The following is a 15,047-nucleotide window of genomic DNA, read 5'->3' on the forward strand; positions in this document are numbered from 1 at the left end:
TTACAAATATTTTGCTGATCTAGAACAAAGCCTCACTACGCTTAAGCGCCAAGTAGAGGCCCGCGAACCTATCGGCCCATAGTGCTTGTTGGATACTAGTCTTTTCGCAATCATCTAATGATGCTTACATTTTTAAGATGACATATTTAACAGATTTTAAGAGAAATTTGTCACAACTGCAAAGGAATTTTTATATATTTTTCGTCGTAGAACTAATTTCTTTTGCTTTTAGACTTTATTTATTGGAAATTATCGATGCTTAACATTGGTAATTTAGTATAACGATACTTAATGTATTATAATTAGTATTTTATTCTGTATATTTTTTATTAATAAATATTTTTGAATATATAGATTATATTATAATTAAAATCCATGATAACTAAATATCTTTGAATTAAAAATTTATATTTTAATGAATAACTTAATTGTAATATAACATTATTTTTTCTATTAAAACATTCTTTAAAAAGCTATTGAAATTTAATTTTAAAAAATTATATAAAAGAGAGTGTATTAAAATGAGAAGTGGTAATAATTTTAGAAAAAATAATTTCAGATATGCTGAACTGGAGTATTTATGCTTAAAAAATTACTGATATAGAATTTAATTTAGAATGTACTGCTACGTTGCGTTTTTTTTTTTTTTTACTTGAAACAGTCGCTGCTGCGTCTTCTTCATCCGTGGTGTTAGGGTTTTGGTCGGAGTAGCCTTTTGCTTCGTCCAATATTTTGGACATGGACGCCGAAGCGGACCCTCCTCAAAACCCTATCACAAGGTCAATTTTTGCTCCCTCACTTTAATTTTTTTTTTTCCATGATGATCACCGTGTTGCTTCTGGAGGTAGCCGTTGATCGGAAATTCAAACATTGTCATAAAATAAATTAGGAAAAATGTTAAAATCAAACTCATTTAATTTTTAAATTGGTTATTACTGCACTTTAGAGGACTCCGTCTCTCATGTGAAAGAATATTCTAGTTACTTTTCTCAGCCCGTTTGTGGTCACTTTTTTTATTCCCTTGGGTATAATTGTTTATTTGCTTAGTTTCTTTGAAGAATACTAACTTATTTCTCCCTACAGACACAAATGCTTGGCATGCTATAAGCAATATAAGAAGAAAGAGCATCTTATTGAGCACATGAAAACCTCGTATCATTCTGTTCATCAGCCAAGATGTGGTGTATGTCAAAAGCACTGCAAATCTTTTGAGTCTCTGAGGGAACATCTTACTGGTGAGTCATTTGTGCATTCAATCTCTGATGTCTACAGTATTGGTTTCATGTTTTAGCTCATTATTTATCCTTTTTCGTGCCTCTTTTCTTCCATGTTTTAGGTCCTTTGCCAAGAGGAATTTGTTCAAAGATTTTCTCTCAACAGGGCTGTCAACTTTGCCTGGCACTATTTGATAGTCCCGGGTCTCTCATTGATCATAGAAAAATATGTCGCATATCTGCCCCTACTTGTCCAGTAAGTTGATTATTGGCAACGTAAAGCATTTATATTTATATTTAAAATAAAATGTCTTATGTGTGTTATTCACCCTAAGTAATCAAAGAAACCTGCTTACAATCATTGTTTCTTGTCTACTCTTTTTATGTTCTTATTAGGAAGTTTATGTTGTGTGTGGAACTGTTGCAGGGAACAAGCGCATTGCCCTATATTGATTCCCAGTTTGATTGTCAAGATTCTTCTGATGAAAACCATGCTGGCGAGGGCCCTGGAGGAGCAGTTGCAATGGACTGTGAAATGGTTGGTGGTGGAAGTGATGGTTCTCTGGAACTTTGTGCTAGAGTGTGTTTGGTTGATGAAGATGAGAGATTAATCTTCCATACTTATGTACAGCCTGAAATACCTGTTACTAATTACAGGTACTTTTTTGCTCTATTTCTCTTTTATGTCTATCCTTCCTATTTTTTACTCTTTCTTTCACTTCTAATCCACACAAAGCATTATTGTCAAAGAGAAAAGTGGACAAGGAAAAAAGAGTGCTTGGGTTGATTTTGTTTGTTATTTTCAGATATGATATAACTGGATTGACAGAAGAGCATCTCAGAAATGCCATGCCACTTAAGGAAGTTCGAGAAAAGCTACTGCAAATTCTACACAATGGAGAATCCATTGGCAAAGTTAGACTGGATGGTGGAAAAGCAAGGCTTCTTGTGGGGCATGACTTAGCACACGATATGGATTGTTTAAAAATGAATTATCCTGATCATATGCTGAGGTAGATGCTTCTTGAGTAACTTAGTTATGCTTAAATCATGCTTGACAGAGTCATTCTTGACAACCATGTCTTGTACTTATCTTCTTTATCAGAACTTTTAGGATTTGTCATGATGATGAACAAAACAATTATTCTGTTTTTTCCCTTTTTTTCATATACAAGGTTACAATGTGTTTTTATGAATTCACTTTTTGAACTATGTAGTTGTTATACTGCTCAGTTTTTCTTGTTATCCAAAATAAGTTTCCAGACTTTAAAGATCCAGACCATTCGATCGCTTAGATTTATATTATATTGTGAATTATGCCAGGTTGATTGAATTTTCTATTTGAATTGACAGTTTCTTATATGAGAGCAGATCTGTGTAATTATTAGAACTCATCTTTTGCCTATGCTTTTGTGTTACATTGCAGAGACACTGCAAAGTACCGTCCGTTGATGAAAACCAACTTGGTCAGCCATTCACTCAAGTATCTCACCCGAACATATCTTGGGTAAGTTAATTTTTTCCTCAATCCTTTTTCAGTCGTAAATTGCTTCTTCCATTTTCAAGTTTTCCTTCTGTTTTTAAAATCAAATTGGCATGATCTAATCTGTTCCTCCTGTATGTACCAATTGTACATTGACCGTCATTTCAATTTGCTGAGGATCATAATAGATTCTATGAATCTTCTTTCTATAATAAAATAAAATGAAATTGGTGAGCAAAATTTTCTGATCTTGAATGAATTTCAAAACCAGGTTAAAAAACAATTTGGCTACATTTCAGTCAAATGCATTTTGTTTTAAATTTATGTTTGAAAATTAAAAATTAAAAACTCATAATCATCTTAAACAAGCCCAAAGTTATTGCATGTGTGAGTGTGTCCTGTAAGTTGGGACAGTTCTCCGGACGGTTAAGAGTATTAGTGCAATATAAAGAAATCTGCTATATTTTTTCTTTAGTCTTTACCTTGATCTCCTACTTCTTTGTAAACATCATCTGGTAAAAAACACATCAATTCTATTTTTCCACATTCTGGCTAAAGCAGCAAATCTATCACAAAAGGCTGCATCCATACTTTTTTGTTTTACTTTTAAATTGCCATAGTCACTGCTTTCATAATATAACCGCTAGCTACTATATTAATTGCAGATCCCGTAATGTTTAATCTCATCCAGTATTATTGTTCTTTGGTTTACAGTTATGATATCCAATCCGGCACTCATGACCCTTATGAAGATTGTATTTCTGTCATGAGACTATACAAGAGAATACGATCTCAACTTCATCCGGAGGAAGACCATGGAACAATGACCCTGAGTAACAACATTGTTGGCATGCCTGATAGCTGGATATCTAGGGAACTTGACAACCTCACACCGGATGAACTTTATGCCATGTCTAGATCAGATTATAAGTGTTGGTGCTTGGATTTGATACCAAGATTGTCAGCCTGAATTATTGATCTTTGCATTTGTCCATAACATATCATAAGCATATTTCTTCAAGAACTATGAGAATGGAGCATTTGCAATGATATTTTCTGTGCATATCTTCCTATGCATCGAGTTATCTTCCAGACAAGAAAATTACGAGAAAAGATAGGTGCTTTATGATGGAGCTTTTGTAAATATTTAGAACGCTTTGTTCAAATCACATGCCCTTTTTCAGAATGAAGACTTACCTACCTTCTCACTATAATATAGGCTCTAACTACCGACACAAAACATAAATGGAAGCAAGGCTTGTTCTTGATTCAATTTCAGCGGAGTGATAACTGCGAAATCTAAGCTAAATTGATAGTCATTTTTTACTAATAATGATAATAATTCTTTATTTTAGTAGTGTTTTTAATGAAATTACGAAGAATTTAACATCTTTGCAATTTATGATTAGCATAAGTCAAAAGAAGAAGAATTAAAGTGTTTTAGAGGGAATTTGACAATAAAATGTGAAAGAAAAAGAATTGAAGAAGAGTTGGAAGAATTGCATAGCTCGCTCAGTGCGTAACCCAAGTTCAACGTGTGATGCTCGTTTAGTGTGCAGGATCGACTTAGTGCAAGAAGGTCCACGAGGAGAAGCCTAGTGTGCGCTTAGTGCATAGATGCTTGCTCAGCGCGAGGTCAGCGTTAAAAGTAAGCTACCTTAGGCCTAGAAGAAGGAAGCAAAAGGAAAAGACACACCGAGTCTCAAAGAAATCCAAAGTCTGAATCTATCCCTTAGGGGAAACCCTCTTTCCTTAGTCATTCCCCCTTTTTTTATTATTAGTCATCTATCACCTTCTTCCATTAACCCCTAATGAGAGGCTAAGTCCCTATCGTTGGGTGCCTGAAGGTCAAAAACATTTGTAATGTAATTCTCTCTCTATTATCTAATTAATGTTATTCTATTTTCATTATTTTTCTCTGTGCTCATTTATTATTATCATTCATATAATGTTTAGAGGATAATGTATTGAAAAATGATTATTTTTTAAAGAACTAAGGAAGGGTAACTTAATAAATTCATTGCTAGAAATAGATTGACATTTATTTTGCCCAAGAAATCTTGCATCTTTTATCTTAATGCAGTTTGTTATTTTATCTCTACAAAAAAATTTGGGGGAAAAGGATAAATAAATTATGTACTTCGTGCGAGAAACCAAAGATAGCGTAATTGAGTAGATGCAGGTAAAAACAAAAAACTCATTAATTAGAGAAATTTTTTTACATTACATTATAAGTAGTTTTGGCATACTAAGTCCAACATCATTGCATTCTGATTCTATCTTTTCACATTTAAATTGTTGTTTGTTTTTCATGTTAATTTTTGTTTGTCTTATTCTAAATTTCACATTTAGAATTCATTGTTTCTGTCTTCTTCTCTCTCTTCATTGCTTAATAAAATTGAGTTTGCATCACTTGAGTACAACCAAAGTTCAAGTGGACTCAACACTTGAATTTCCATTTTAAACTTCAATACTTGTGATAAAATTGATACACTTGTAAATACGTTAACATGGAGCCACTTGGATCTAAGTTGATGGTACAAGAAGCTTTCGTTTTAAAAAAAAATTATTTTCAAATATAAAATGTTTGAAGTAATTATTTAATTTTCTTAAAAACAATATAATTTACTTGAGGAGGGAGATTCTCTCTTTTAGTTACGCATTAATATATTTTCTTTTCTTTCTTTGGTAGATACATTTTACATCCTATTTTTACATAACTAGCAAAAAAAAAAAAAAAACAAACTATATCGAACTATTCTCTTATTTGTATCTGTATTGTTATTTTTTTTTCTCTCAAGTATTTATTTGTTTTTAATTTCAAAATAATGCTATATTGCAATCTAAATTATTCATTAAAAAAATTAAAATATACACTTATTAAAATATTTAGCTTCAATATACTTTATGTATTTTAAAACAATATTATGAGTTTTAATTATATGAAATTAAATATTTATCTTGCACATTGTATAAATGAAAATTCCCGTTTATTAAAAAAATTGTAAATGTGTATTTTAAGAATCCTTTATTTTTGCAAAAATATGTTTTCTTTTATAAATATAAGTTTTTATTCTCATGTTAAATTAAATCAATGTATTTGTTTTAATCTTGATTATTATTACTATATAGCTAGATTAGATTATTATATTATACAACTACATATTTTGTAAGTACAAGATTTTAGAATTTTGATTCCATTTTATTTCATGATGGATGATTAATTTAAAATGTAAACAAAGTAATCTTTTTACCCCAAAAAAAATCTAAATAAAATTTGACTACATATTTTTTAATGAACATATAGTGGGAATATTGCATTTATATTATTTTTGAAAAAAATAAATTCACTTTATCTTACATATCTAATTACAAATTTATATAAATTAATACAATAATTCACCAGTGCATGACATGGGTCATCAAATTAGTAATCATATAAATTCTCGTTGTACAAAAAATTATCACAAACTATATAAAAAAATAAATTTTTATTTACGAAATAACTGTACATGGCAATGGGTTAATTTATATTTAAATTTGAGAAAAGTAAATTTTTTTAATGGATTTATAGGTATGTATGGTCATGATAACTTTTTTTTATATTCTCAATCAATGAAAAATTATATTTAATACAACTTTTTAAATAATTATTATAATCAATAAAACTTATCATATATTAGATTGTCTAGTAAGAGATCTTTACACTACAAATTCATTTATATATTTTTTCAATGTTAACAATATTTAGATATAAGTGATTTTGCCTAATTCATGCTAAAATTGTGTTGTAACTTGTAAGTAATTTGAAACAAAATAATTTAGGCGTATCTTTTCAGGTCGTCGTCAATCACATGACACACGTGCTAGACTGAAAAAGTTATAATTATTTCACTGAATATATAATAGGTTTGTATATTTGAATAATAAAGATTAATTACTATATTAAGATTGATAAAGGTATTAAAATCATACAAGATCTCGTTTAATTAACTGTTATGACTTTATGAAGAGTTTAGCTCTCTTTGCGCCCAATAATAAATCATACTTTCCGATACTATTTTGTCAAACTCATTAACAGAATCACGCATTTGAAAAAATAAAACTGAGAGAAAAATATTTATCATCTCCCGAAAACTTTTAGTTAATCCATATAGAAATGAATTGCAAACAAATAAGTAGTTGGCTTAAAGTGATCCAAAATTCTCAGAAGTAATATCTTAAATTCGAGTATAATAAAAAAAACATGATTAAAATTGAAAATTTATACCAGATGAGATAAATTCTTTAAGAAAGATTAATTATTATTCTTATTAGTGATTTGTCAATTGGGTTCCTCTTGTCAACATGTCAATTCGTTATGTTTGAAGCAACTAACTATCTTTCTAAATCCAAACCAATACCAATTACCTAACCACATGAGAAATTTCGATTTCGGTTCAAAGTCAGAAGAAGAGAGAAGTATCATAGAGAAAAATTCTGATATAATTAAATTAACAAAGCGTAAGAAAAGGAATTTCACTTCACCAAACATCTTTCTTTCTTCACAGACAGACTCCAAATGAAAATTTCCCCTCCGAAAAAGGGCAAAAGCATATAAACCGAACCTAAAATTATTTACTAAATTGACCAAATAAGAAATTCACAGAAAGAAGCAGAAGGAGAAGATTGGGGGATCAAGAAAGAGGAGCACCGGGAGGAGACAATCGAGTGGCCTCTTCCTCGTCGAAGAACAAATCATCGGTTTTCCTCAACGCCGCGTGCGCCACCACCAACACCGCTCCGATGAGCAGCGCCACGAGGATGTTGCCGATGGCGCCGGTGAGAAGCAGCAGCACGACGGTGAGCACCGCCATGACGATAAGCACGACGCGGTCGCTGATTAATCTTCCGAAGATTATTAACGGTTCGTCGCGGAGGAAGTAGAGGAAGAGCCACGCCGCCATGAGCACCACGAACACGATCAGCGAGATTGGATGCCAGAGAAGGCTCAGGAACAGCACGATGAGCACGACGATCGCGTAGTTCATCTGGAAGTAGGAGATGTTCTCCCTCACGCGCGAGACGGCGTCTCCGACGCCGGCGGGGAGGGCGAAGGATCGGAAATTGAACATGAGCTTCCATGGACGGCGGGTTCCGAGTCCCTCCTTGACGCGCTGCTTGGCGCGTGAGATGAACTCGAGGTTGGTGGAAGGTGTGGAGGAGGTTGGAATTGTGCCGTAGTTGGTCATCGTTGTTGTTGTCGTCGCGGAAGGAAAGAAGGGTTGAGTTCAGAGAGAGAGAGAGAGAAGAGGCTAAATCAATGATTAATACGACGAGAATTTTTATTTGTTATTTTATGGATTATTATTTTAATCATAACGTGCCTGTGGGTTTGTCTTCCTTCTTCTCATGCCACATGCAATATGGATATTAATGATTTTTTACTTTTCAGTTCACATTTGCTCTCTCTGGTTTTCCAATTTAGTTCAGAAAGAGAAGAGATGTTCTGCTTATTGATCATTTTGATGTGTAGAGGAATCTCCACATTCTCTAGACTCTACTCCCATCTCCATACACTAGCCTTATCTACAAAGAAATTTTTCTAAAAGTTTAGTGATACACATTTTTTTATTTAGTATTTTACAATTCATCATATTATAATTTATTACTATTAGTGTTTTTTCCCATTACTTAATATTAGCGTTATTCTTATTATGTTTTAGTATATAGAGAAATTAAATGTAATTTTGCTTTATATCAGTAACATATATCCTATATTATCATTATTTCACTTAAGACATTTTTTTTATTCGTTATCAATTCTTTTGCTTCAATATTTTTGTTTTATCAGTTGTTAATTTAAGAATCAAATATAGCTACAAGGGTTTACGATAATTCAGTGCTCAACCATATGAGTTACACTCTTTAGATTTATGTTTTTATCATTGATCATGACAATGACTCCAAAATAAACAAAAATATATAATAATTACATTAAACTTTACATATATCTTATTAACATTAAGAAGAAGAAAAAATTCTCTTGGAATGATTTTATATCTAAGCAAGAGATTAAATCCAATATCTTATGATTTTAAAAATATATTGATACCATATAAAGAAATTATATTCAGTTTTTATAAAGTCCAACATATATATTTTTATCTTTATTTTAATATTAAGTTATCAAAAAGTAAGTCCTTAATAAATTTTATAAGTTAAATCAAACTTTTATGCCAGTTAAACCTAACATTTAAAAAATATTTTTGGTAGATAAATAAATCATTTTCAAATCCTATATTTTTAACTAAAATTAAGCTCAGACGTAACAAAATCTCTCTCAATGTAACCGATTTCCACCCTTATTTATAAATAATCTTATTTACAACTCCCGTTAAAGTTATTCAAACACGCAATCGAGAGAAAACAAAGAGTGCACCACTCAAAATTTAATAATATTTTTTTTTAGTTTTAAATGACAAGAATAAAATATTCCATTTATTTTTAAGAAAAGGGATGAAATGGAAGGAGCGGAGGAAACTATGATGTGATAGTATTATTTTAAATTATTACTTGAACTAAATAGCTGGACATATATTATATTTATATTTATATTGGTATTTTTTATTTTGCGATATTTATATTGCTACTAATGAAACGTGTCGATACATTTGCTTTGATTCATGTTTAATTTTGTAATTGATACAATATTTATATTAATTTTATGAAGTGGAAGAGAAAAGACGGTATTGTTCGAGATTGCTTTTTTTAAAGAGTTATAGATTATTGTTATTGATTTCTTCTTTTCTCTTGATCAATTGGATCATTGATTTCATCATTTCATGTACCACGCCAAACGAAGCTGTTCGTGTAGTTTGCATACTTTGCTTTGCAAATCACCCATAGCTTAGTATTTAATTGAGAAGATGGAAATATAGAAGATAAAAATTTAAAAAAATATTTAAATTTGCATCTTTTTGGTCAAATTTTGTCTAGTGATCAATTCGGTCTTTTTTTTTTTATGCATTCGAGACTATGAGATTATATATTCCTTTGATGCTCTTGATTGAATTTTATTAAATGACCTACTCGATTTTAATTTCCTGTGTTTATACACTCGAGACTATACAATTGTATATGTCTCTGATCCTCTGAATTTGATTCTGTAGAATAATCTACTGAGTGTTAGTCTCTTTGTGCTTAGATATTTGAAATTGTGAAATTGTGTTTCCTATGACCCTCTCAGTACATATTCAATGTTTTCATGTTATAACTTGAGATTGAAAAATTATAATATCATTTAATTTTTGTTGAGTCGACCTCTCAGGTCTATTGATTCGGATATCAAATGACCCATTCAAATATAATATTATTATATAACTTGTATTAAACCTAAAAGGATGAGCAGTTTTACATTTAGATGTTTTTAAACTAAATCTCTTTAAAATGAGGCACGATCTATCTACAACAACACAATTAACATAGAATGCATAAGGTGTAGAAGGCATCATAACGAAACATAAGCTTAGAGAACAGAGATGACAGAAGATGGCCATCCATAAGGGCGACACGCATAGTGCTAATTGCTGAATTGCTGATTCTGCAATGCCGTTGGGGAGGGGATTGATTGCCCAGTGGCACAGTGGGGACGAGAGATTATTACACACTTTTATTTGTACTACACGTTTCAGTTTAAGTGTTAAAAATTCAATCTAATTAAACAATTTCCCTTTTAATCTCATTCACGCAGCAAGACTATTCCGTGTAATATTCAAATTGGTCAGTTATACTTATACTTAATAAATAGTATATATACCACAGTGCAACATATCAAGGAGTTTAACCACTCAATGATTTTCAATGAATAAGATATTCTCAGTAATTATTGCTAATTAAAAGTTCCTTTAACATAAATTATATATATAAAATAATATATTAATCTAAAATGATTTAATATTTTATTCATATAGATAAATATTTACATGATATATATTTGTAAAAATATACTAAAATATTCAAACTCAATTCTATTAAACCAAGATAATGTTAGAATGCTTGTATTTTTGCTGGCTATCATAATATTGGTATATCATATTTATTAACTTTTTCTTTCTGTCAAAAAATTTATTTAGTTATTTATGTTGGTATTCTCTTTCTTTGAGTATATTTTTTTCATCCACAAACTTAAATATAAAATTTTATTTCGAAAAATCAAATTCAATATCACTTAAACTTTGGACATATTGATGTATGATATAATGAAATGTTTTTATGAATTTAATTAAAACACATATTGATTTCACTTAGTTATTATTATACTGTTAAAAGTTATTATTTTTAATGATTATTTAAGTTGTAATTAAATTATTTATTTTTGATAAATTTATGGAAATCTATATTTAATGTTTAACGTGAAGGATCCGACACTGAAAAGAGCCTCGTTGAAGGGACAAGGGTTGTGTCCGTCATGTGTGGATGAGAGCACATTGAAGGTTGTAGGGACGGCAAATATGAAAAGGCGAATCGTGGGTCTAGGCCAGCAAGGCCACGTGTCCACTCTTTCCATTTCGAGGGGTCCATCAAATACAATTATATAAAACACCCTTTGTTTTCTCTCAGTCTTTTGATTTGGTTCCACGATCATCATTCACCTCTACCATCTAACCTTTTGTAAATAACTTATGAATATCAAACAAGATATTCCCTTCATCTAAAATCACTTACCAATGCCGGCCATAGGCATATATATATATATACATTGTCAAATGGATAAAATGAAATTACTGAAACTTATTTATAGAACTGATTTCTTTCAATAAATTGTTTCTATGTGTACAAACTTAAAAATCAATTCCATAACTACATATACATATACATATATATTTAAAGAATAAAATTGTCTCTCAACCATTCAACACATGTTGCACAGGGAAGTCTAATACTTTACAAAATTGAGATTTGGGGGTTTGAAAAGAATTTGATACATAACAATGGCAATTGGATCGATGCACCAATATTTTTTGGCCCTCATGCTTAACAGCTAAACATAGATGCCTAGGTAATTGAAAAGGAGATATATTATAGATATAAAAAATATGTTTAAGCATAAATTAAATTTCTGGTTAAGTATAGTGCTGGAAAACTTCAGATTACGATTCTGAATTAACCCTATGGAGATATACTGCACAATATTTGTTTAGTGATCATAGTCTCGTAGGTTTGGGGAAGCATTTGTTTGTTGGTTTCTTAATTTGTTTTGTTTCTTTATTAATTTATTTCTTAAACTCACTTCAAGGGTGCTTCATTTCCTTCAACTCAATGCACTTTTTTAATTACAGGCTCAAGCTCTGAAGTAATACTCAAACACACGCACATATCATATGAAAAAGATGATCAAATTTCTTAATTTCTGGCTCAATCTTTAAACTAAAGTTATTCAATCACACACACCAACACAAAGGTGTGGAGGAAGGGAGTTCGATGCCATTTTAAAAAAATATTGCTACGGAAAATAATTACTGTTGTATTTTTCACGTAATTTGCCAAAAGAAGACTTCAATTTTATTAGTTTTTTAGATAATCGTCATTTTTAAAATTTTAATTAGTAGTTTTAAATTTTATTGTAATAGATAATATTTAACTATAATGCATTTATAAAATATGAGGAAGTTTATGTGAAGCTTAAGAAATCAAAATTTGTTTAATGTGTGAAAATTGACAGATATTAAGGGTTAGTTTTTCATTTGTTCTAGAAAAATAATTAATGATCAGCAAACAATTCCATGAAATATATTATTGAAAATTAAATTTAAGTGTAATATATTCATAAAACACGAGTAAGTTTGTGTAACTTTTAGAAATAGAAAGAATTTTGTATAATATGCGTATAATGGAGGTTGAGGTAGTTTATTTTGATCTTTTAACTTTAATTGCCTTTTTATATTTTTACTAAATAAAATGAAAAAATATTGGCCAAGTAAGAGAATCATATAATCGAATTAATGTACATAATGATTTTGTAATTCTTATTAAAATCTTAATCTTAAATAATAATTATTTTGATGACTCTTTTTTGTGTTGCTTGAGAGGATCAAATGCCCTGCTTTCACCTTTGTTTCCATCAATAATCATGGGCATTTAGTGGTCAGGAGTTCTTCTGATTCTTTGCTTCTGGAAGCTTACTTTATTTGTGAAACTAATTTCCTAATCACATGATGAATATGGGGTATAGCAGGCAGACCTTAACATAGCTTTCAGACTTCCGCGCTCAATGCTTAAAGAAACCGTTTATGTTATTCAAGCTTCAAGGATTTATGCTTCTTTCTTCTGTATATAGGTATGTATGTGGCTCTCCTTTAATTTGGAGTTATTTTGTTCTTTTCTATTCATTATTAATATTGTAACTGTTATTTATTGATTCAATATTTTAATATAACATTTTATTAATAAATATATTAAAAAAAAAGGGAAACACGCGAGCTTCCTTTTTTCTTTTTATAGCATAAATAAACGTTTATTTAGTTACAGTCCCGATGGAAGAGCAAACCATTATTTTTTCAAAGTTGAAGGGCATCTCTGCAAATTACCATGTACATACAAAGTTGGTCTAATGTAGTTACGTTTGTATTTTTTTAAAGGAGATATATTTTTATTTTACAATAATCACACCGTAGATACAACTTCATACATATTATTCCAACCCTCATCATTATGTTAACCCTAGTTAGTGTAGATGTAAGTTTCTGTTTTTGGTGTAGGTGTAAGCAAATTATTTTGTTGAAAATAATTTTGATAATTCAATTACGTATTAAATTATAATTATAATGATATAGTTTGCTTCCGAACTTTCAACCAAAAGTTCAAATAATTGTGAAATTTTAATGTTGTTAATCAATTTTTGTCAAATATTTAATAGATTTGACTAATTGACAAATGATGTGATAATCCAATTTTTGTTGTCATATTATTTATCATAATGTCATATCAACATATTACTAATATGATGTATTTAATTATCACAAAATTATTATGTCACCCATTAACACACATCATTTATCACATCATCTATTAGTGTTACATCAATAAAATTTATTAAATATTTACAAGAAATTAACTGATGGATCAAAATTATATAATTACAATATTTTGTGAACAAATTCACTCAAATAAAATATATAGAATTAAAATCACACAGTTACAATATTTATACAATAACAAAGGTAAGTCACTTAATCCTAAAAATGGATTCATCATTCCATAAAATCTTAGTCTTTTAATATATTTTATTAATGTAAGTACTACAATTTTCTAATATTTTTGTGAAACTTTTTTATGATTTTTTTATTAATATAGTTTTTGTGATGGTTAAAAGTTACATTAAATTGCATTAAAAATCTAAAGGATTAACACAATGATATAAGATCTCATTACATATGAACAAAAACGATTTATTTAATAGTAGGATCCATGTTTAATCCTTACTGTGTACAAAATTATCTTAGATCAATATTAGTCAGGTACCACGAACAAAATTAGTTTCTTAAAAGACGGATGTTGTCTATGATTTAAGACAAAAAAAAATTACAGTAAAAAAAGTTATATTAAATTCTAACAAATTTAAATTTAGTAAAATCAATATCTATATAAAGAAGAAGAAAAATCTTCCAACATCTATTTCTATTTTCACAATATTCAATTTTAAACTTTTACTGAAATAGGATAAAGCTCTTGTCACTTCATATGGATTAACAGGCTTTGTTACGTGGGCAAATTTACAACAACGAATAGATTCATGCACTTGTATTAACATAGCATAACTCAGTTTACGTATAATTAAGTCTCCTCTTGCGTGATCTCTATGTTAAACAGAGATAAGTTTACTTTCTTTTGGGTGAAAAGAGACAAGTTTCCTTTTGTCACATGGCAATATCTTTAACGCATACAAACCAAAAAAATTGAAACAAAAGCACTCGTATAAAATTTTATCTGATAATAAAAGAATGTTTATTTTGTCAATGAGTATCTTCCGAACATTCCTCGTATGTGTAACGACTAACCGAGAATATACGAAATGCTCGACCAATGTTTTGAATTGGTCTCACAGTCACTGACGCCGAAAAATTGTGATTTGAGTTTAAGAAACTTGAGCTTCAAGCGAAAACTTGTGTTTTGGGATAGAATAGACGTGACGGTTGGCTGTTACTATACGTCTAAATTATGCATAATTCCACAAGTTTTCCCAAACTGTCTTCCAATAGTTCAATTGCATTTTAAGGTTCCTTTTGCTTCTTCGTCTGCAACACCAAACTTTACAACCTTTATATATATGAATTATGTCTTTGGTAACAGTTGTAACTTGACCTCCATTC

General features: G+C 29.8%; 2 protein-coding genes across 2 annotated transcripts; one reads left to right on the forward strand and one right to left on the reverse strand.

The window, feature by feature from the left end:
- Nucleotides 1-628: 628 nt before the first annotated feature.
- On the forward strand, nt 629-3,908 carry LOC114386964 (apoptosis-enhancing nuclease-like). Its single transcript, XM_028347048.1, has 7 exons — nt 629-779; nt 1,084-1,235; nt 1,337-1,470; nt 1,642-1,871; nt 2,021-2,227; nt 2,641-2,721; nt 3,412-3,908. The coding sequence occupies exons 1-7, from the start codon at nt 739-741 to the stop codon at nt 3,665-3,667; spliced, it is 1,101 nt and encodes a 366-aa protein (XP_028202849.1). The 5' UTR covers nt 629-738; the 3' UTR covers nt 3,668-3,908.
- Nucleotides 3,909-7,161: 3,253 nt separating this feature from the next.
- Nucleotides 7,162-8,034, reverse strand: LOC114386567 (PRA1 family protein F3-like). The gene has a single exon (XM_028346590.1). It carries the CDS (start codon nt 7,926-7,928, stop codon nt 7,374-7,376), a length of 555 nt encoding a protein of 184 aa, XP_028202391.1. The 5' UTR covers nt 7,929-8,034; the 3' UTR covers nt 7,162-7,373.
- Nucleotides 8,035-15,047: the final 7,013 nt, after the last annotated feature.

The sequence above is a fragment of the Glycine soja genome, chromosome 15 (genome assembly GCF_004193775.1).
Source record: "Glycine soja cultivar W05 chromosome 15, ASM419377v2, whole genome shotgun sequence".
NCBI classification, from domain to species: domain Eukaryota; kingdom Viridiplantae; phylum Streptophyta; class Magnoliopsida; order Fabales; family Fabaceae; genus Glycine; species Glycine soja.